The 25741-nt window shown below is 33.5% G+C and overlaps 1 protein-coding gene across 2 annotated transcripts in view; it reads left to right on the top strand.

Annotated features, from left to right (window-relative positions):
- Nucleotides 1-25741, top strand: part of LOC145243955 (calpain-9-like) — a 136873-nt gene that overhangs the window by 94755 nt on the left and 16377 nt on the right. The window contains exons 13-17 of one of the 2 annotated variants that reach the window (XM_080107082.1): nucleotides 2133-2163; nucleotides 5728-5851; nucleotides 8259-8320; nucleotides 11388-11456; nucleotides 18826-18904. In XM_080107082.1, coding sequence (XP_079963208.1) covers nucleotides 2133-2163; nucleotides 5728-5851; nucleotides 8259-8320; nucleotides 11388-11456; nucleotides 18826-18904 — 365 coding nt within the window. The remainder of the gene's footprint in view (nucleotides 1-2132; nucleotides 2164-5727; nucleotides 5852-8258; nucleotides 8321-11387; nucleotides 11457-18825; nucleotides 18905-25741) is intronic. The other variant, XM_080107083.1, reaches the window with a different exon arrangement.

Genomic DNA, 25741 nt, shown 5'->3' on the forward strand with positions numbered 1-25741 from the left:
GACATTAGACACACAAGGATAGTGTCTAGATAGCATTCAAGTTCTCTCTATATGTGCATACATGTGTGTGCATATATGTATGTTATTTTGCTGTTTATATGTGTATGATTTATATATTTGTACGAACATATGTACATATTTGTATTCACCTATGAGTTTGCGCGAGTACATGTCTTGATAAGTAAATTTTTATTTCCGTACGTTTTTACATGTGTTAAATTCAATGATTTGCTGATGCGAATCGAACTGATCTTGGCGATTTGCGTATTATTTACGCCTTTATGGACATAAGTATACGTTGTACTATTTAGTTTTTATGTTTTTGTATTCCTGGGTATATGTGTGGCTGTGTGTGTATTTATGTTTTAGTATTTATGTGTGTGTATATGTCTACTTCTGTACGCCGATTTATATAAATCCATATATGTATGTATTTTCCGTGCTTCCCTTGATTACATCAATTGAAAATACATATTATTCTCAAATCTAAATGAGAATGCTTTAAAATCGAAATATTGTTTATCGTGTTTATTCTACTATGTATGTACATTTGTTTTACACTTTCGGTGGCTTTGCGGTAAGCATCAAGGCAATTTTATTTTTCTTATATATATATATATACATATATATATACATATATATATATATATAAATATATATATATATATATCATGTGTAGACAGCAGCACATTGTATATGATAGATGTTTACACTTAAGAACGCTAATAATAGCTTTTAAATTGTCTATAATTTCGAAATAAAACCCCTGTTTATGACATGTTTTCATTATTTATGCATAAAAACATAAGCAGAAAGGGATAAATCGATAGGAAAATAGATAGATAAATAAATAGATAAAATTGTTTTTATTACATTTTAACCCCAAACAAGGCATATTACCACTTTGTTGAAGGGGGCTACTATAAGGGACATAGGCATAAAGGTGACCTGTGTAGGGAGTTGGGCAGCAAGATGTCGGTTCACGTTGCACTTGAACTTCTGCATGTCAGTACAGTTGGGAAGCAGGGACCCGGCAGGGAATTTCAAAGTCTAGCTGTCCTTCAGACAAAATGGAAAATTTTCTTATTGGAATAATAGATGCGCACGAAAACTTTCGAAATAATGGCACAGAACGTTCCAATTAAAGATATTTTAATTGATTTGTTCGACCATATTCATTTGTAAAAAAATTATTATCAACATTCGAAATTTTATGCGACGAATCCAAGGATATAAGAGGACTGTAGAAGTTTATGTAGCGGGCTAAGTACGTGAGGAGAGGAACAAGTTAAAATATATGAAAGAGTAAGATAAGCCAGATGCCAAAGAAGGAGTGGGTACATATGTAAGCAAATAAGGGGGATGGTTAAAACACGTGGTAAAAATATGGTTAAAACACGTGGTAAAAATATGGTTAAAACACATGGTAAAAATCTGATTAAAACATGTGGTAAAAATTATGGTTAAAACAAGTGGTAAAAGAAAAATACAGTTCTGAATAAGTATATGGGCACCAAACGATATTTGTTATCGTCCATCATCATACTTAAAAATATTTTAAATATTATTTCAATGAGGATCTTTTTCGTCATGGTGTAAAATGATGTTTTAAATATATTTTTATCATGAAATCAGACAACACTTGATTAGTCGTAGGAAGTTTTGGGTCGTTTATATGTTTTATGGTTTTGGTTTTGTTCGTACCAACATATTGAAAATTATACGCGCAATCAGCGTGCCTCTTAACTTGATAATCTGATAACATTTATACATTCTATTCTTTAGAGGATGTTAATTCTCACGAGGATAGATTTTCTTTCCCTCACAATATGGTATCGCATATATTTACTTTTGTATCTTAAAGTACGTTTTATAATGAATTATATAGATTCAATTATTACGAAACTGCGTTTAAATAGAGTGTATGTTACCGAGGTGGGCGGTATTATTTAGTTTGATCGGCGTAGTATTCAAACATTTTGTTTTCCTTTAAACTCTCCTTATAAAAAGTTGAATATTTAGAATTAGAAAATTGTGCAGATAGATGCAATTGGGTATGTGATGCAATGTCTTGCATCTTTTAGAATACTCGATTAGATTAATCACTGATTTTGCCTTCTTTTTCATTTCAGACCGGCTGATGATGTAACGAAGCCATTTACCGTAAGAATTACGATTTCTATTTATATACATATTTTTATTAATCCATCTATATAGATGTCTCAATCAATCAATCAATCAATCAATATATATATATATATATATATATATATATATATATATATATATATATATAGCTTAATTTAAAAGAAAAAGAGAAAGTTCAATTCCACAAAGGAGACTTATCCGGATAATATTTACAATTCAATAAAGCTTTCCCCAATATTCTATAATTCCTCTTAATCTTTTTCGTCCCTCATGAGCCTTACGCTAGACACCGCATCTTCCCCATGCTACCTAGCACCTTCTCTACTCTTCTGATGAGAAGCATTAGGCTTCGAAATTCCCTGGCATAAAGAGTCCCTTCTATCCCCCAAATTTTGCCTGTATTCTATTATTAAATAAATGATCCATTCTATATCTACCGATATATAGTTTTGTGTCTTCATTTCATACTCTTGTTGTCCTATTATATATATATATATATATATATATATATATATATATATATATATATATATATACGAGCCTGGAAAACTGACGTTGTCCGGGATTAAATAAGGTCAGAATGTTCCACACTTTCCATGCATTTTCTGCGTTCCTAAACTTTTGGACGCCTGTAGTTTAATTAAATTTATTTATATGTAAAAAAAAAAAAAAAAACTAATATGCAATCAAATCAGAAATTAAAAAGATTTTTTTTCTTTAACTACAATTATTAAACATTGGAAAATTCACCAATTTTTTTTCCTTTTTCATAGATAAAGTTAGAAGCTAGTAAAAAAAAATTATCGATCGTTCCTTAAGTTTTGGACGCTACTGTATATATATATATATATATATATATATATATATATATATATATATATATATATATATTATGCACATGAAGTCATGAACAGTATATAAGGCCCGACCGAAGCCGGGCTGAACTGTTAGTAGATATATATATATATATATATATATATATATATATATATACGAGCCTGGAAAACTGACGTTGTCCGGGATTAAATAAGGTCAGAATGTTCCACACTTTCCATGCATTTCTTGTCATCGGAATTGGCGAAAGCGCCCATTCGTCAATCAAATAGAATGATTTATTTCGCTAATCGAGAACTCACCATTGTGCACCGGGAGGAGCGCACATATCTCTCCGCGGTAACTTAATCCACTATACTTTATAGTCTACATTGCACTGTAGACAACCTACTCTTGTTTTTTTTTTTGTAATTATTTTTATAATAACTTGAATTAAAAATTAAAATGCAAAAGTCAAGCATCACGGTCCGATTGTGCTTTTAAAAGAAACATTAATTTCAGACGCGGTCCATGTCATATCCAAAAACCTATATTAATTTTATACGCCGGACCCTTCTCCTTGTGCAATGATGAAATTTCTCAAATGTGCGCGTGATGTTAGGCTGTATAAAAGTGTTAACTCCAGTCAAAATCGGATTATTTCTTCTTTAATAGGAATTTTTGGGATTCTTGATTCTCGATACTTATAGGAGATATTCCGATGCAAAACCTATCTAAGAATACTCCCAGATATATCAAGTACATTTGTGTGAAATTTCATAAAAATCGACCCGTACGTTTTGGAGTTCGTAAGGAACGACCTTACCCAGGCAAAGACACACGCACTGATAAAATGTCACACATACACACACATACGCACACGCACACACACATACACACACAAACACACACACACACACATATATATATATATATATATATATATATATATCAGCAGGTGTTGTATAGCCACGTATAAGATCGACGTATAGACATGTTGTATAGCGGGATATTGCAAGTGTTTATGCTATACAAATGTACATATGTTCATATTTACATAAAGGTAGATATATTAAAAAAGAAGAAGATTCTTCATACGTTTTCCTTCTTCGGAGTTCTTCTGTCTTCACTGCTGTGATAAACATGCAACAATCAACACCATTAAGACACCTGCGTTTTCTTCTTTTTTGAAACTACAGAACAACGACTTTATATTTTAATAATATAAATTTATTACAGGCTGTCTCAGGGTTCTTCAAGGAGTCTGCTTACGTGGCTACCTGATGTGTTTTTTCTAGCCTCGCTTCCCAGACTTGAAGCACTCAAACTCAAAACTCTAATCTTCTTTACCTGTTAGCTTCCGTAACGTCATTATCAAAAACATACGTCTCACTAACGTGTGACCTCTGTCCATACGCAGGTCGATCTTATTATTTTTGTTTATATTTTACTAAGTTAATTTCTTTAAACATTTTTTGCTAGAACTTATTTTTACATTACAGACCAAAAGAAAAGATAATTCTTAATATAAACTATTTCAACAAGATCAATGGATAGATAAATAGATAGATAGATAGATAGATAGATAGATAATAGCTAATTTAACTTTTAACTTGCTATTATTTAACACAGGGAGACACGACATTGCCAGGGATTTAATGAGGATCACCGAATATTTCACTTTCCCATATTCTATCATCACTGAAATCGGTAAAATCGCCCATTTTCCAATCAAATCGATAAATTACCTGCTCTATTTGAGGATTCACCGCGTTGCACTGTAATGAAGTTTCACCCGCTTCTCCGCAGTGACGTAGTCCACAATGCATTGTCGTTTATATTGCACTGTATTGTACATTTTATAAAATTGAAGTCTAAAATGCAAATGTCAAGAATCATGGTCCAATTGTACAATAAACAGAAAAATTCATTTCGAACGCGCCCCTGCCATATAAAACAACCTACTATTGATTTCATATTCCGAGCGTTTCTGCTTGCGCGGTAATAAAACTTCTTAAATCTACTTGTGATGTAAATCTGTATACGGCGTTTTCTTTAGTCAAAATCGCCTGTTCCTTACTTCATCGGAGGTTTTTGATTAACGATACTTATCGAAGTCATTCCCATACAAAGCCTATCTAATACACTATCAGGCAAATAAAGTACATATATTTAAAATTACAAAAAAAATGGACTCATCCGTTTAGGAGTCTATAGGGAACAAACTCACACACATAAATTTCTTTTTATATGATAATAGAAGTATAAAGATCAAATTTATTTTTAACATGATAAAATTTTTAAAAATAATAAAAAAGCTAGCTAGCCGGGTCTGCCCATTTCTCAACAGAGCTTGATCGAGGTTTGGAATTATGATTTAAAAATTAATATTAAATATAGAGAGTGCGGCGAGAGAAAAAAGAAAACTGTCTAAAGAATGAAATAAAAACCACATTAAATCCTAATAAATTTTCTTTCTGTTTGTAAAAAGGAAGTATCAAAAGTTTTATATAAATATTTTTTAGAACCTTCCAGTGGAATAACGAATGCTCCACTAAAGTAAAGATATAAAAAAAGTTATTCATAATATGCCAAAGCATGCGTATTATTGAAAACATCAGATGCGGACGTATTTAACATTACAACTGAATAATCAGATGTATACTGTTTAGGCGTGCTATAAGTTAGATTGAAAAAGAACAATACAACAGTAATACTTGACCCAAATAATGAAATTTCATTTTTCTTTGTCGCTATCATTCGTAGGAAGATGAAAAATTGTCCGTAACTGATCCTCTGGATGTTGCATTTGAGAAATACTGCGACAAGACAGAAAGAAATGTTGATGCATCAGCTTTAAAATTTATCATGTCACAGGTTTGGAGTACAGGTAGGTGAGAACCTTTCTATTAAGTTCACTGTTTCTTTTCCTCCTTTAAATATAGCTTCTCACAGCGAATTATGTAGACTGAATATAATAATGGGAAGTAAAATTTACCAAAATATGTAGTGGTTTCTTATTGCTGCTTATCTTGCCTTGCCAAGTCATCGGAATATAATAATGAGTATGCAGTAATATATCAGCTGTAGAAAATTTTATAACTTTATAGACATTGATTTTTTCATGAAGCTGATATATATATATATATATATATATATATATATATATGTTTGTTTGTGTGTGTGCGCGTGTGTGTGTGTGTGATAGCGGCACAAGATTAACGATATGGACGTGGCGTCAGTGTTAGCAAATGTTAGATAGCGAGGTCTCTCTATATATAATGGCGTGTATATAATGAACGTGAGTATATAATGTATTTTGAGTATACAATGCTTTATCTCTAACGCCCCATCTCTCTCCGTCCGTCTCCTGTCTCTCTGTCGCTGTATAACTGACCAGTGACTAACTCTAGATATATGTAACTATTCGCTTGCTATGACGTAATTCAACTCATATCTTTTAACATGTGACTTTGAATCACGTTTTCGATCTGTTATTTTTAATCCTATTTGTACGAGTATTTTAAGAATCAATTCGTCAACGTCGCATTCCTGGTTTTTTGCTCTATTGTTCTACTCCTTATTCCAAACTCCGAAACCTATAATATATTTGTCTTTGTTTATACCGACAAGCAATAATGTTCTTTGATCTAACATTTAACTTTTACTAATAATAGTTGTTTTTCTAAATCGACTATCAGCATAGTAACCCGGTTTAACACCTACAAACACCCACCCACACACCCACGCATATATATATATATATATATATATATATATACCCATAACGAGTCACTCACCCTTGATATTAATATTAACGTATACACTCCGAAATTATCCAAATTTAATATTAAAAATCATAAAGTAGATTTTAACAATAACCCCACTGTGAGATTAATTTCAGTTTTTACATCGAACATTTGATTTGGTTGGTTTTTTAATTGTTTTTGTTTGTTGGCATATCAACCCTTTTCGGGTTATTTAATACCGAATCCAAAGATTTTGAAGAAATTTTTTTTAATAGAATATATTTGTTGTTTTCACGTCAGTTTCTATTTAACCCATAGTTGGGACCCTAACAGGTACTACCACTCCGGGTCAGAGTGGACCTGGGAGCAATGGTAATTAAAGAGTGGCTCCACACTCCCCAAATCCCACAAGCTGGGGCCTCATTACTGGATATAGTTTAAGGTCATATCCAGGACCCCCATTGAGGGACTTTTACCCTCTGCGGGGGGGGGGTCAGTCGGCGTATTCTAATGCCCCACCGTCAGGGCCTCGACCATTTGAATCTTTTGCAAGAATTCAATTAATATTGAGAAAGAAAGCTAACAAAATTAATAAAATTGGGAAAACAACTACAATTAAAGAAAAAAATTAATGTTGTACTTGAAAGAGTAACGATATATTTCATTGTTACTTTCCTAATAAGTGATGGCGAATCAGATTAAGAATGGCAATAGCATAACGTATTTTTAAAGATGTTGGTTTAATGATAAAAACTCGAAATTAAGAAAGCATTTGTGAGTTATAAAATGCGATATTTAACAGAATCGAATATTGAATCATTAGTGCAAATGTACTTCACAGTGCTTTTAGAATTCGGATTGAACAAGAAGTTATAAAAATGACCAAACAAATTGTTGGTGCCAAATGATACTGAAGAGTCAAGGGCGATGGAAACACCGGAGAAGGAGAACTCCATACAGGTCTATACTTAGAGGAAAGAGAAAGTACTGGGATCTTATTGTCACTCACATTCAAGCGAAAGCAAACTTATTAGAGAGAAGCCAATAAGAAACGGATGCTGTGAGCGAAAGATACGGGTGAGAGCTTGAAATTTGAGGAGATTGTTGTTATCCAGACTCCCGTAACATCACTTATAATTGCAGTGAGCAATTAGTTATATTCTTACGTGTGAAAACTTTTAGCGATTAAATAATAATAATAATAATAATAATAATGATAATAATAATAATGATGATGATGATGATAATAATGATGATAATAATAATAATGATGATGATGATAATAATAATGATGATAATAATAATAATGATAATGATGATAATAATAATGATGATGATGATAATAATAATAATGATAATAATAATAATGATGATGATGATGATAATAATAATGATGATAATAATAATGATGATGATGATGATAATAATAATAATGATGATAATAATAATGATGATGATGATAATAATAATAACAACAGCAAAACAATAATAAAACATAAGGAGGTATAATGTACTACGTATGACTAATATATTTTGCTATCTTTACAGAATTTCAAGTAAACGTGGAGTTTACCCTGGAGTCATGTCGCTGTTTAATGTGCTTCGCTGATGTATCCTTTTTCAACGCAGAAAGTGCATTATTGTTCATTTGTAACTAGTGTTACTGCAAACTTTTTTTTTTTCTTTTTTTTAATTACATTTTCACCCCAAACAAGGCACATTGTCACTGTGGTGTAGGGGGCTACTATCAGGGGCAGCAGCTACTGGGGCACTATGTTGGGAGTTGGGCAGCAAGATGTCGGTTCACGTTACACTTGAACTTCTGCATGTCAGTACAGTTGGGGGACCTGGAATGGAATTCCAGAGTCTAGCGGTTCTGAGTAAGAAACTACTGCAGTAGAAAGATCTTCTAGGGATCTCTACTGTGTGGGGTGGGATTGAGCTGCCTGTCGGGTTTGTCGAGGGTGTCTACGTCGTAGGGGCACAAGTGTCTGCAGTTTGTCACAGCATTCACTATTAAAATACTTGTAGAACAGGCAGAGGGATGCAACGTTTCGTCGATGGGACAGAGGCTGAAGCTTAGATGCCAGTTCAGGGCCTATCAGATTGGCGACTCTCTTTTGAACATTGTTTAGGAGCGAGAGACTAGCAGCAGACGCACCAGCTCAAATGTGACAACAATACTCCATATATGGGCGAATGGTGGCCTTATAGAGGTACAGGATACTTTCAGGTGTCAGTAGTTTTCTAGCACGGTAGAGAGAGCCTACCTTCTTCGCAGCGGCCCTGGCAATGTTTGCAATATAATTGTTCCAACTCATGTTTCCTGTGAACGTTAGGCCAAGCAGTTTGAAAGATGTACTCTCAGACAGGGAGTCACTGGCCATTGCTATTCGTGGCAGAGAAGGTTTCTTGTAATTATTAAAGGAAACTAGTTTAATCTTGGCAGCATTCTTAATGAGAGTAAAATAATGAGTTTATTCTATGAATATTATAGATTAGAAAAATGTTATTGAATATTTTAGTTCAAAGTTCAAATTAAATTTCGATTCTAGCTGACTTGCTGGAAATTAGTTAGATAGACGTACTTCCCAAAACGTGTTCAAATAGCTTTCACTGGCTATTTTCTCATGTTATACAAATTGTGGAGGAGATTTTTGAACAAAATATGTTTTTTCTATTTTGTTAAAACAATTTTTCTCGATAATCATAACAAACTTAATAAAATCACGTTTATTTCTATCTTCTAGTTGAGTTGCAAACTGCACTTTCACAGTGTTCCATTTGATATTGGCTAACAATATATTTCTTTTATTTCGTCACCGTGGCACATTCTTTGTGCAGCAAAGTGAAAACGTGAAAACGGACGCTTATGTCAACACATAATGCGTAAAGTGAACACAAAGATAGCCTATTTCCTGTATCTCTCTCTCTTTCCCTCTCTCTCTCTCTCTCTCTCTCTCTCTATCTATATATATATATATATATATATATATATATATATATATTTACCAGTGGTGAAAAAAAACGGACTAGAGTGCTCGATGTGTAGTCAGAGCAGTATATAGGAAATTTATTACTGTGAGTCCAGAATGAGTTTACATATTGTTTCAGCTAGAGGAAAATCCTCAAAAAGAAGAGAAAATATCCAACTAGCATCGTCAGAATTCATAGATGGACTATGGATTCTGACGATGCTAGTTGGATATTTCCTCTCTTTGAGGATCTTCCTCTAGCTGAAAAAATATGTAAACTCATTCTGGACTCACAGTAATAAATTTCATATATATATATATATATATATATATATATATATATATTTATATATATATGCTTCACAAAAGGGATCTGCAAAAACGTACCAACATTTTGACACGTTGGAGGATCTGTTTTGCATGAGAAATAAATATTTGGATCCTGAAATGTAACTATACTTTTATTCTTTTATATATGCCCTGTTAGTATGTTTAGCATACATGGAGCTTCTAAACAAAAAAGGATTAGTGTACATAAAGAGTGAAATAATGGAAGAAAACATGTTTTACAAAAATAAGATACACACATACACACGCACGCATACACCCACATGTATATTAATTGTGACTCTTATCTATTATTTCTAATAAATGGTTCATATATTGTATTAAACTCTATTGCTATGTTTGTTTAGTAGTTGATTGTCGCCCAGTATATGCACTGCTTCTATGATTGGTCTTACTCCCCACCGTTCCTCTCTGTCTATAATGTTTACTTCGTCCCATGAAAGTATGGGGTTCCCCTTTTCCTTCAATATGTGATCAGCCAACTTTTCAGTATCTACAAATATTATGGCTTTTCGGTGTTCTTATATTTATATTTACTTTTAGAAAAGTAATTACTTAAGAATCACTTATCAACGAAAGGAATAGTCTTTTCTCTGTTGATAGCAGATTAGAACCCAAAGTAAACGAAAAAAAACCCGTCCTTCTTACAATCCTGGATCTAGTTCTTTACTTTGAATTTTTAAATGAGAATTGGTCATTCGTATTATTTGGGTTCATCAGATTACTGTTCTCATTTTTAATGTGATTTTCACAACGTTTCGGTCGATATAACCTTCGACATTATTCAGTTGTATCTTGTCGAACTTAGGAATGTTTGAGTTGTACTCGGGAATGTGGATGAAATTTCGAACAGAACCGTTTATTTACTTCACGAGGTTTCGTCAGCCATGACTGCATAGCGGCTCCAAGTAATTCGCAATTGCATTTTTCGGCCGTCCCCACTGAGGATTGAACCTTCTACCTTCAGGAGAATATCATTTTTACAATAGATTTTTCCAAGTACTCTAACCACTGCGCCACGAGTCCTTGCGAACAATTGGCAATTACTTAGGACCTTTATCCAGTCATGACTGACAAAACAGAGAAGTTCTTTACTTTATGTTATGCCAATTTTGGAGAATGAACGACCGTGGAGAAATAGCCACCATGAAACGAAGAGACAATATTGAATGAAGTGTTCTCATTCTCAGAGAACTGTTGTAGTTGAACTTCGAAGGCACTGGCTACGATTTATTGATTGGAATTCGATAAACCTATTTTATATGATCGAGGTATAAGAGGCATTATAATTCCCTTTGTAATGAAGGTAATGCAAGAAAATATATCAAAGTCTGAATTTTCTTAACTCACAAAGTATTACCACCACGGAGTGATCGATATCAAAGGAGTCAGACAAGTCGTTAAAATCATCGCAACTTGGATTGTAAGTGAACATTTTTATTATTATTATTATTATTATTATTATTATTATTATTATTATTATTTCTGTTACACAGTTTTTTGCCTGACTGTTGGTAGGGCCGATTAATGTTGATAGGCGGATCGTAACAAATAACCGTAGGCTATCAGCATTTTCTTTTCTCAGTCTTCTATCTCTTTCTGCAAGCTTTTCTCAACAAACTTGTCAAATATTTGTCTCACATTCACCAAGTCCCTCAGCACAAGTAAAATTTCTACATTCTTCAACTTCCACAATATTTTTTTTTACCTTGTTCAATTTTTTGTTACTTTGGGATTTTTTAAAGGACTTTTGCACGTCCACAGCCAAAAGAATGGCCATGTTCGACACAGTGGGAAAAAAAGTGCATTTAAGGGGTTGGCATTTCTTATGTCCCTTTTATGTTCGCTTAGTCTGATTTCCAAATTTCGCTGTGTCTCACCTATGTATGATTTTTTGCAATCATTACATGGGATGGCGTAAATACCGGCTTTGGAGTTGGAGATTTCAGCGGAAATCCTAAAATCCATCCCAGATTGAGCAAAACGGAGACTTATTGAATCTGCTTTAATTTCAAACATTAATACCATCAAACAGAGAAAAGGATTTTATAATGTAGCCCCAATCATAGGTAATATAATAATAAATGAACAAAACATTAATTTAGAACCTGGTTGATAAAAAAAATGCATATATGTACATAACCCGACCTCCCTCCACACACACTAGATATAAATTCTTCTTTTCATCATGAAATTTTTTCTCTCCAGAACAGACAGAGAACTGAACTTCTCCTCTTTCGCATGTGATATATGACCGTCTTCCTGTACATCCTCGCCTAGAAATCCTGATGATGTCCCCTGAAATAGGGACGAAACGTTGATTTTATTTTTGCTTTTACTCTTTTGGGTTTTTCCTTTTTATTCATATATATATATATATATATATATATATATATATATATATATTTACATAGGCATCACCACATTATCAAGGCCAAGAGGCCACTCAAGGATAAGGGTTACAGAGTGTACAGTAGAAATTGGACAATACAGTAATCATTAGTAATGAAAATATGGTAAATTTGATAACTTATATGGAACGGCTCATCAAGAACTTATTTACGTTAGACTTGAAGACAACCATATTGTAGTCAGTCGGAAAACAGGACAACGGAAGACAATTCCACAGGCGAGCAGTTCTAAGAAAGAAGCTTTGTTCATGGAATCTACGTTTAGGTTTAGGCACAGATAAAGAGTGGGGGGAATTATTGATAGTGTTTACAGCTAGATGAGTGATTCTTGTAAAAGTTTGGCGAGGGGGGACCATAGATTGAAGCTCAGTTGAACACTTTCCATGAAAATAACGATACATCAGAGACAAACTCACAACATCTCTTCTGTGAGATAGAGGTTGCAAGGAAGAGAAAAGGATATCTCCTACGAGGCTACGAAGTCTATTTTGAACTCTATCAAGGCAGGACAAGTCCTTTCTAGCAGCTCCTGCCCAGATGGGGCAACAGTATTCCATCCTTGGACGTACCTGGCTCTTATATAGATAGAGAATAGCATCAGCAGTGAGATATCTACTGGATCGATAGAAAGATCCCACCATTTTTCCAGCGGCCTTGGCAACAGATTTGATGTACGTGTTTCATTTAAGATCAAAAGTAATGGTCAAGCCAAGAAGCTTGTCAAAACTTGAGGCCTCCTGAAGACGAGAGCCATTCATTTCAATTGATGCCAGATGTGGATCAGAATGTTGATGATGTAAAGATAGAAGATTGGTTTTAGATGCATTAAAAGTAACCAGCCACTCCTTACCCCATTGTACTACGTGCTCAAGATCAGAGGAGAGAAAATTGGAGAGAACTTGAAAATTGGAGTCATATATATATATATATATATATATATATATATATATATATATATGACTAGCCTGGGTGCCCGACGTTGCCCGGGTGTTGAGCAAAGGGAAAGCGGTGGTAGACAAGCAGGCTCGAACCCATGACGCGAAGGCAGAAAAGAAAGTGAAAGAAAATCTGACGTCTTACCGCTACTCTATGACGCGACTGAATGTTCGGAACGTTAAAATTAGGCAAAGTCAATCCAGCCGATACGATAACTTGCAAAAATGGCGCGCAAAAATCGACTCCTCCCCGTAGAAAACTGCCCAGTTAAGGGTAAAGGAATTAATGTTTTTGGCCATAAACATACACAAGACGGTCATTTGCATGCATACACACACATATATATATATTTAAACGCAAATATACATATATACAGATACACTCATATCTGTAAACATATACATATATTTACATACACCATGAATACACATACATACGTTTACAAACACACATGCATACATACAGATATACATACATACACACCTACAAATACATACACATATACATACATACATCCATACGTACACATACGCACATACATATATACACACACACTTACCTATATATAGATACACGTACGTAAATATGCACTCATAATACAGATATACATACATACACACCTACAAATACATACACACATATACATACATACATACATACATCCATACGTACACATACGCACATAAATATACACACACTTACCTACATATACATACATTTACGTAAATATGCACTCATACACATATACATACATGCCCACACATACACACATATATATGCATACATACACACATGCATAAATACACGTACACACCCATATACATACATGCACACATAAATACACATACACACAAACACACATATACATACATATAAACATAGATATACACACATACACATGTACATAAACATACATACACCTATAATACACACACACATATATATATATATATATATATATATATACATAGATACATATGATAATGGCAGATCAATTACTACATGCTTCCAGCATTTCAGACCTACACGCGTCACAACTTTTCCATCGCAATAGGACCGGTTTTTTTTTCTTAGAGCCTAAGGGAGTATCTGTACCTGATGGTGTTACAGAGTTTTAGCTTTGTACGACAGTTAAATCTCTCTTTCGGTTCAAAAAGTTGACATCCAACAACAAGCAAGAGCAAGATAGCCAGCAACAAGTCAAACTACAGACCAGCTTAATGCGGGTACTGGTCTCCCGCTTTATGTTTTTTAACTCAGAGATTTGTTTCTCCTAGAGGGGTTGCCTTCACCACGGCTTATGGGAGCCCCCTCCACCCCGCATACACATGGAAATAAACACATGCGTACATAGACGTACGCCAACATAAGTGTGCATGCGCACAGACATACAAACGTAATCACGTAGAGGCATACATATACGCATATACACACACATACACACACATACGCACACACACACACACACACACACACACACACATGCAAAATACATATGAATAAATAGTCCAAAAGCCATAAACAGTAAGTAAGTGATCAGCGATTGGACCATTTTTGTCCCTTTTCCTCCCTGCTTGGATTAAAAAAAAAAAAAATTTTAAATAAAGTTTGTTTCAAACTCATTTTTTTGCAACACATGACGATAAAATTAACAGATTCGCATATAATTTTCCAAACAAAACAACGTACAAATTGACAAGACAGTCCAACTGAAAGTTATTTAAAGACGCTTGCACTTAAAAAAAGAAAATAAATAAAGTAGACATACATACATACATACATACATACATACATACATACGTACAGATATTTAAACGGAAAGGTGAAATTTATATTACACTGGGAAACAATTGTTTACTTTTTGAAGTTTTTCCAGATTTCTACAATTGCTTTAGAATATTCTTGTACTGCTTATTCAGAAAATAGCATTAGTTTCTCTCCATCAGGTTGTGCTAAAATGAGATTTGGGAAAATCTTTGTAATCCGTTTTCGGCCAGAAATTTGGCTGTTAAGAGGTCAAAGTGCAACGATTTAACATTTGATAACTCTACCAAACTCCTCCGCCAATTTTCGGTATAAACAATTGAAATTTTAGATATAGGTTCCTTGGACATGGATCTAACTTAATCCTTTGATTTGAGCCCGAAACAATAAATGTTAAGGGGTCATATTATAGGGGTCAAAGTAAAAAAAAATGACCCCTGCGGTCTCTACCAAATTACTCAGACAATTTTTGGTCTAAACATTTGTAATTTTACATAAAGGGTATTCAGAGATAGGGCAAGCTTTTTACGTAGTTTGGGTCGAAAATTTGAGCTTCCAATATATAAACGTATGTATGTTTGCATGTGTGCCTAAAACTTTCGACACAGGCAACAGATTTTCACAAGATTAGTATCGTTTTGAAGCTCGACCTTTCAGACGACAAATACCGAAAAATTGGCTAAAAAAAAATTAATACCTTCACCCTCAACTGGTCACTTTTCTACAGGGAAGGGTTGCTTTTTTCACCGATATTTTCAAAAGTCATCCCCTCTGGTCAATTGTCTTCCGTTGATTTAAACCTACGTCACTTCCGGTTTGGCGATGGTCGTACCAGCAAAGAAGTCACGTTTTTTTTTTCCCGTTCGAGCCTGCCTTCCAACTACCACTTTTTTTTTTTTTTTTTTGCTCAACGCACGCCCCCAAAAAACCCTGGCGACGTAGTATATATATATATATATATATATATATATATATATATATATATATATATATATATATATATATATGATTAGTTTTTTTTTGGAAAAAGAATTCTCTAATTTTGTTTTAGCTCTAAAGCAGCTCATATGCGCATAATATCTTTGTTTAAATTGGCCTTTTGTCATACCTATATATATTTCCGGTATATTTGTGGATTGTTCCGTTATTGTGGCCTCATAGACAAGGGATTCAGCTTTACAATTACCCTCCAATGGACAGCTATTTTTGGTCCTGCAAGAGCAGCCTGCGTTATCTATCTTTTTTGGTTCTTTGGATATTATCGACTTTATTGATGGAGCTGTCGAGTAACTAACTTTCACCGTGTTTCTATTAAAAAGTTTATGTAGTCTATGTGTTCTTGGAAAATGCTTGTCTAGAAGGCTAAGAAAAAAATGCCCTACTCTAGTTTTAGTGTTCAATGAAAACGGAGGTAAGAACCAGATTATTTTCCGTTTCCTCTTTCGTTTTTTTATTTTCTCTATTCTGGGTTTGTTGAAATTTTATGTTTTCTTTGAACCCACTTTGATGCAGTGCGTCATTATAATATGGTGCTGCTTTCTCGAACACTTCCGCGTTCGAAGAAAGCCGTGAAATCCTTTGGCTAATGTTCGCTACCATATTTTTAAACACTGTGGGTGGGTGGCATGAACACTTATTTATATACATGAGATTTTCATTTAGTTTGTGGAAGGGTTTGTGTATTTTCTTCTCGAGATCTAGAGTGGCATCTAAAAAATCTACTCTATCTAAATTTGCCTGTATTATTATTTTAAAGCCTAGTTCCTTAAAAAGAGAGAGAGAGACGAATATTGGCTGAAGTGAGCTTGATAAGGATACCTTAAACGGGCCTTATTATTGGGCTTGAAACCGACGGTACCAATGATCTGTCTCAACTAACAACTTTCTGTACACAATATATATACACTTGTGCCCGATATTATTCATACCCCCCCTTGAAAATTGAGTTTATTAGGTGTAACTTTGTAAGAATTTATTGTTTACGTCCATATTGATACATATTCTTAATACACCTCTTCTGATCATTTTTCTCATTTTAAAATCTCGGGATACTTGTAATAAAAGAAATATACAGCTATTTATAAAATCTGCAATGTTCAAAAATAATCATACCCCCTTATTTTTTCAGTATTAATCGAGTTTCTGACTGTTTGTTTCCTGTTTGATTCTTATTTTGAATGCTTTTATACAACCTTTGATTAATTTCATTTCGTTTTTTGCATTTTTCAGAAATTAAAATGATATTAACTGAAAACCAATAAAAGAATAAAAATTATTAGAATGGGGAAGAAAAAAGAGCTTAGTAATGATTTTAGGACTAAAATTGTGAATTCATATAAGGATGGTTTAGGTTACAAGTCAATTTCCAAGAAATTTGAGGTCCCTACAGCAACAGTACAGAGCATCATCAAAAAATTCCAGAGCCACCACACAACAAACAACTTGATTGGTAGAGGAAGGAAAAGGAAACTGTCTGCTAGAGCCACCAGGAATATTGTAAGAAGTGTTAATGCAAATCCAACCACCACTATTAAGGCCATTTTAGAAAATCTGGAGTCTTCTGGCATAAAAATATCAAGGCAAACATTGCAAAGGACTCTGCATGAAAATGGTCTGAAAGGAAGAAGACCAAGAAGGACTCCATTGCACACCGGAAAACACCTTGCAGCACGTCTAAAGTTTGCTAGGACCCATGTGAATTCTCCAGAGTCCGTTTTATCAAGTATTTTGTGGACTGACGAAACAAAAATTGAATTGTTTGGCCATATGGATGCTTCTTACATTTGGAGGAAGAAAGGAGAAGCTTACAACCCAAACAACACCATACCCACGGTGAAACATGGTGGTGGTAGCCTAATGTTTTGGGGCTCCTTTTTGGCTAGTGGTCCAGGTAGTTTGGTCAAGATAGATGGAACCATGAAGAAGGAGTAATATTTGGAGATACTCCAAAAAACATTAGACAGGATGCGGAGAAGCTCCATTTAGGACCAAACTGGGTCCTTCAATAGGATAATGATCCAAAACATACTGCCAAAATAGTCAAGAAATGGTTTGAGGATAATCAAATTAATGTTTTGGAATGGCCTAGCCAGAGTCCCGACCTGAACCCTATCGAAAACCTCTGGCACATATTGAAAACTGAGGTTAAAAAGCGGAAACCTAGAAATTTGAGGGATTTGGAGAACTACTGCATTGAAGAATGGTCAAAAATCAGTGTTGATGCTTATAAGAACCTTGTTGAAAAATATCCAAAACGGTTACAGGCAGTTATTAAGAATAAAGGGCATGCTATTGACTATTAGTGAGAGAGGTATGAATAATTTTGAACTAGTGCCATTATTGTTTTTCTTTGTATAATGTTTCAAACTTGCATAATTTATTTATTTGTTGAGTTTAAATTAAATGCTTATACTTTATTTATTGTTTGAAATTCCTTTAATATTGTCTACCTTCTGGTTTGAGCAATATTCTTATAGAAATCTCAAAGATCCGAGGGGTATGAATAATATCGGGCACAAGTGTATATATATATATATATATATATATATATATATATGTGTGTGTGTGTGTGTGTGTATATATATAATGCGTTGTATTTTTATTTCATGTACTTTAAGTTAAAAACGGTGGAATTAAGTACTTAACTGATTTGATTTGATATCAACTAGTTTTATTTTCCAGAAAATATTTAAAGTCTTCGACAGAGATCACTCAATGTCAATCGAGACTAGTGAATTCATGAACATGTTGAAAGTACTTGGTAAGTAATGCTTCATAGTTTTGATAATTGTTGAATATTAATAAACTATTCAATATAATATCCAAAGTACATTTATACACAGGGGGCATACAATGTTCCTAATCATGGAATCGGGCAGTTTTTAAAGCACATCATAACAAAATGATTAATGAAGGAAGATAACGAAATGCGTAAAAAATGATTATTATAACAATAATAAAAAACACACTAAGAAGAACAGAAATAGTATATCTAGAAATAGTAATAACCATAATAACAACATTTTGTAAAGATTCCAGTATCAATGATCCTTGATATAAATAGCAAATATACAAATTCACAACTCGGAACACTCTTGTCAAAACTTGCAACTCCATCACCCAAATTCAACTCAATGAATTTGAAAACTCAGGCGGATTTACTTAAACCGGAAGCATGTCATTTGCATATTATGTGACAAAATCAGTAGAATATAAATATAAGCAACAACTATTTTTTATTTTCTTTTTTTACCGGACAATACAGTCTGCTGAAAGAGCAGGTTTTTCTATATATAAAGTAGTAGCATTCGTGTGTGTCTGTGTTTTCAACTCTCCTAGAGCTCACACCAGTGGACCTATCATGACCAAACCTGGCAGGATGATAATTCTGAACCTAGGGATAGTGCACGCTATTTTTCAAGGCTAAGGTCAAAGGTTAAAATCATAGCCTATGTGTATACTCTCGTACAGTCCACAAAATTTCTTCGCACAAGTAATAACTAATATTATCTGTTTCGTTTTAATTTTGTGTGTACTTTAAACACTTACAACTAATATTAAATATTTTGTTTTTATTTTTAAACGCAGCGTTTGTCTGGAAATGTTTTGTCCAGTTTCGGGTGTAAAATCCCGGGATATCGAAGCCGCAGTTTTAAAGCGATCAGAACGAGATGATCGAGTGATTTTTCTATCCTCCCTCTAAGTTGTTATTCGGGGTCGGCCGGATTTTTTTTTATCTTTTCAGTTAATTGTAAACCTTTTTTTTTCTATTTTCAATAATCTGAAATACAACGCGTTTAGACCTGTTCAATATTTTAGCAATCTCTCCTATGCCCTTTTTCATCATAATGGTCACAAATAAGCTGTTTTTCTTGTATAGATAGATTTTTTCGAATATTCGGAGTCAACATTTTGTTAAGTTTTTATTAAAATTTCTAAAGTTTGTATTAATTTTCCCTGTTCCTTAACTTTTGGACGCCTGTAATTTAATTAATCTTATTTTTATGTAAAAAAAAATAATAATATGTATTAGAAATCAAAACTAAAAAATTATTTTTTTATTTAACTACCATTATTAAACATTGGAAAACTCACCAAAATTTTTCCCCCTTTTCATAGATAAAGTTAGAAGCCACTCAATAAAACCGTTCGACCGTTTCTTAACGTTTAGACGCTACTGTATATTTAAAAATGTCTGAACAAAATTTATTTCAAAATTATATAAACTTTTTGTTTCTCTTGTCTAAAATTAAAATTTTAAAAGCTTTACATTGTTTCAAATTATAAAGTGTCCTATTTCTATTGTTTAAAATATAAACAAAATTTTGTATATATTACTTAAAATAAACAACAATTGTTTATTATTTAACGAAAACTTTCTGTTTATATTATTTCTTTTTTTTTTCAATATGGTTTACATGTTTACATCGTAACGTACAGATGACTACAAAAATTAAGTTCCTTTTAGGCAATAGTATTTTCACATCTAAACTTCAGTCTTGACCACAAAAATACCATAGCCTGAAATACCATTCCCGCCAGAGTAATACACATGGCCCAACCAACACTACAACCACCATTTTTTTCGGCCATAGTATTTGCGCGTGGGAATCCTGAAAGCGATTACGAAAGTAACATTTCGGGAAAATTTTTGGACAACCTCACACCCACTCACAAAATGGGGCGTCTATTCCGAAAGACGTTCTTAACATAGGGAAGTTAGGGGTGTCCATTCCGAAGGCCGTTCTTAATATGAAAAGATTGAGGGTTGAACAACAACAACCGTACTTTAATTTTTCTACTACTAGGCAACGCCGTAAACGGGTCCTGCTAGGTTGTATTATAAACTAAACGTTGAATTTTACACAAACGAATGCATTCTCTCACGTTTCTATTGATTCCTAGCTTTCGACCAGATCTGATTTTAAACATTTGGGGCGTATTATTTTGCTTGTGGTCCAGCTAAGCATCCTTTATTTTTAGATAATCGGAAATAGTCGACACTACCTCCCTCCAAAATACACCATCTACCTCGATTGCTAACACAGTTTCACATTACGTATCGTTTTGTTTGTTGACTTCTAATGTCTTTTTGCTCGCGGAAGACAGTTAACACAATTAGGACACATTTCTTTGCATTTCAAGATGTAAAAGCATTGATTGAATTTTAAAAGATGCACAAAGATGAAAGTTGATATGATTGCCACGTAATACCTTTATCAGTCTCGTGTTATAATTTTTTCCTGGTTTACTTGATACACCATTTTTTTCGTGCGAAAATTAATCATAAATCCTTCATGTCACTAAATACTGTTAATTAAAATTAATAGCGACAACGTTTACGCTCAACCGGAATAATTTAACGTCGTACTAGTTATTAATCTCCACGTTCGAGAGCACACAGACAGCACAACAATTAATTTAGCACACCGTAAACGTCTGAGTCCATCTACATACACAGTGGAAGAAACTCCATTCAAATCTTTTATTTCAAATAAACTTTCTAACATAAAACATTGTCCAGCTTCCCGCGTGAACGCACATGAACGATGTCTACTTGATATAACCATGAACATTGTCTATTAACATCTCTCACAAGATGCCTGATTAATATTGTATTTTGTTTACAAATTAAATACAAGAGAGTTTGTATTTCGACTAGAAAAAAAAACGGGTGTGAGGGTTGTTGTCTTCATTTTCAAGTATCTACAGGAATTCTGTCCGGTTGGAAGTAATCGATGCCTAATCTGCGAATGTTTTATTTTATTACATCAATAAAATTCGAAGATTCTCATATCTGCGATCGATGTATTAATAATCATTTTTTTTATCTGGGTCGAATCTCGTTTCTTGTAAGGTCTTTATGTCAGACAACTTGGGACTTGCTTAATATGAAGCTTAACTTATAAACGGAATGCTTTTAAAATATTTGAGAGTAAACCTTTTCGAGATAGAAATCCTTTACCTTACAAGAATATGGCGCTGCGGGTTTCCGTTATTCGTATTATTCAAGATAGTTGCAATAAGAGACCAGGAAATACACGATATAGGTAACACTAATCCTTAAAATTGCCAAGAAAAAAAAAACTCTGTAATTAATGGAATAAATATTTTTCTGTGTAACGATCAGTTATTGAACGTGCTATGACCTAATAATTCCGAAGGGTATGTTAATATCATTTAGACCTATAGTCTGGAGACCTCCGTTTGAGCCACGAACTACGTATACCACATCTCCAGTACTTTAAAATTTGTTCGAATAATTCCTATGGTATATATAATAGATGAAAAAGTTTTGTCCGTAAGGTGGACACACTACAACAGGAAGCTTATAAGTTTCTCCGAAATTATTTATTGATATTCATTTATATGTTGGGGTTAAATAATATCCAATGTGGCAGAAAGCATAAATCATAATAATATTGCTTTTTACTGATTAAACTTTCATTATCAATCACATAAAAATGTTGGAACAATTATGGCAATTTAGGTTGGATATGACTAGGAGAGTAATATCATCCACATCATGCCATTTTCCTTAGTCTCTTTCTTAGAAAAATCCATTGAATCGTAGTCATTAAAAATGCAAGCGTCTCTTACTCATAATGTCGATATTTAAACTTGCAATTCGATAGACGATTTGTCGAAAGTACATCAGATGAAAACTGAGACAAAATAATATTCCATGCACTTTTTAAACGGATATAAACTGTCTGGATACACACACACATACCATCCTCGAGTATCTAAGGCCTCTCTGTACAGGGGTTTGACAGAACAATCTGGCATGAGGATACTTTTCCCTGGAATTAAGCGCTGACTAAATATTCAAAATCACAGAGTATTCGCCGCCCCCAAAAGATCTCCTTTCTATGGCTAACCCACATACGCTTTTATGAGGAATGGTGCATCTTCTTTAAGTGATGTTACCTCAGGTAATAGCACGAAGCTTATAGAATAAACTGATACATGAAAAATGTGTGTGGGTCATTTCTCAACCTATATACTCAATGAATTTTTATCTACAGACTTGGAATTTAGTATATAGACTATTCAGACACATGGAAAACTTTTTTTCATCCAGAAAACAGGGCTACAAAGGGATAAAAATTAAAAAATATGTACGGGGCAGTCATCGTATGTTTTACCAGTTTGCTAACTGTTTCACGAATGCACATGCGTAAAAGGTTCACATTACAGATTACCTATGTTAAAAATAAGTAGTTTGAAAACACCTTTTGCAGATCGTGTCATTAAGATCTAATTGGTATCGTACTTTACTTATTGTCTTTAGGTTTTGGTTTCTATCTTTGCTCGAATATTTTTTTCTTTTTATTTTTGCTTACAAAGAGTGAAGTGTTTAGAAAAGACTTAATACTCGCATGCATGTTCCAGTTTCTATATGAATTAAAAGATATTTTGCGTATTTTACGACCGAGCAACGCCGGTTGGCCTACTAGTATATATATCTTAAAAAGTGAAATATCTGTCTGTGTGTGTGTCTGTGTGTGTACATTTCTATACCAAATAACTCTGACAATTCTCAGTCTAGAGACTGAAGATTTTATATAAGGGTTATTGAGATTTTAGGAAATCGTTTTAATCGGTTTTCGGCCAGAAATATTGCTATCAAGGGATTAAAGTTCAACGATTTGACCTTTAAAAACTCTACCAAACTCCTCTGCCAATTTTTGGGTCTAACCCCTTAAAGTTTTAAATGTCGGTTACTTGGACATGAATCTAACTTTTCAATTTGATTTGAGACCCACAAATAAATGTCAAGAAGTAAAAAAAATCGACCTCTGCGGTCCTTACCAAATTAATTAGTCAGTTTCTGGTCTAAACATCTGGATTTTTACATAAAGTGGATTCAGAGATATAGCAATCTTTTTAATCGGTTTGGGTTGAAAATCGGAGTAGTCAAAGGGGTCAGAGTTCAAAAGAATTAACCGTTGCGGTATTTTGAAAACTACTTAGCCAATTTTCCGTCTAAACATTTTAAATTTATACATAGCGGGTAGTCAGACATGCGCCGAGCATTTTAATCAGTTTTGGGGCGAAATTTTGGCTGCCAAAAGGTCAAAATTGAAAGAGTTGAGCTTTGCAGATTCTACCAAACTCCTCCGCCAATTTTGGGTCTAAACACTTGAAAAATTAGATGTAGGTTACCTGGACATGAGTCAAACGTTTTAATATATATATATATATATATATATATATATATATATATATATATATATATATATATATATATATATTTAGCCAGTAGAGTTTAGTTTCCTAGAAGTACATCCCATGAAACAACACGTGTCTACCAAAGAGTGCTCAATGAGTAAACAGAGCAGGTATATGAAATTTATTTATACAAACATTGATGGCTACATATGTGCATACATGTTTCTGTAATCACCCGCGTTGGGGGATTACGTCTTCAGGCCAAGAATTATCGTCGAGAAATGATATTTCAAACAAAAACATTTTCTTATTTCATTTACAAAGTTAGAATGTAACATGGGTGGGGGTTATGAGCGGGGAGACCCCCACTCATGTTACATTCTAACTTTGTAAACGAAATAAGAAAATGTTTTTGTTTGAAATATCAGTTCTCGACGATAATTCTTGGCCTGAAGACATAATCCCCCAACGCGGGTTATTACAGAAACATGTATGCACATATGTAGCCATTAATGTTTGTATAAATAAATTTCATATATACAGTAGCGTCCAAAAGTTAAGGAACGATCGATCATTTTTTTAATGGCTTCTAACTTTATCTATGAAAAAGAAAAAAAAAATTTGGTGAATTTTCCAATGTTTAATAATAGTAGTTAATGTTTAATAATGGTGTTTAATAATGGTAAACACATTTTTAATCTTTGATTTTAATACGTATTAGTTCTTTTTACATATAAATAAATTTAATTAAATTACAGGCGTCCAAAAGTTAAGGAACGAGGGAAATTCATTATGAAAAAATAAAGAATCCTTTAAGTATTTAGTGAAAAGCCCCTTGTTTTCAATCACACTATGCAAGACAGAACCAATCGTTCACATGTTATAGGTGAAATATTATTCAGGATATTTTTATACATTCCCATTAATCATCAAGATTATTGGGGGGGGGGGGTTCTGTGATCTTATCACCAATAATTTTCCAAACATTTTCAATTGGATTCAGGTCTGGGCTCTGAGCTGGCCAATCCATAACGCAAATATTGGATCTATTTAGCTCTTCTAAAACTATTTTTGCTTTATGGCACGGTTTGTTGTCTTGCATAAAGATATCAGAATTAGAAAAATTAGGTAGCACATGTTCTCTAATCAATTCTCTGTACATTCGGGCATTAACTTTTCCATGAATTCTTACAAAGGGGCCAGTTCCTTTTGAAGATATCATGCCCCATACCATTATACTGCCGCCTCCAAATTTTACTGTACTTTTAACGCACTTAGGGGACAGTCTTTCTCCATTTTTTCTTCTGACATGTGGTCTTTTGTCTGATCCGAAAAGATTTTATTTAGATTCATCAGTAAAATGAACCTTTTCCCATTTTTTTCTTCCCAAAACAAATGTTTTTCGGCGAATAACAGGCTGGCC

The sequence above is a fragment of the Euprymna scolopes genome, chromosome 22 (genome assembly GCF_053919585.1).
Source record: "Euprymna scolopes isolate OS-2025 chromosome 22, ASM5391958v1, whole genome shotgun sequence".
In the NCBI taxonomy this organism is placed as follows: domain Eukaryota; kingdom Metazoa; phylum Mollusca; class Cephalopoda; order Sepiida; family Sepiolidae; genus Euprymna; species Euprymna scolopes.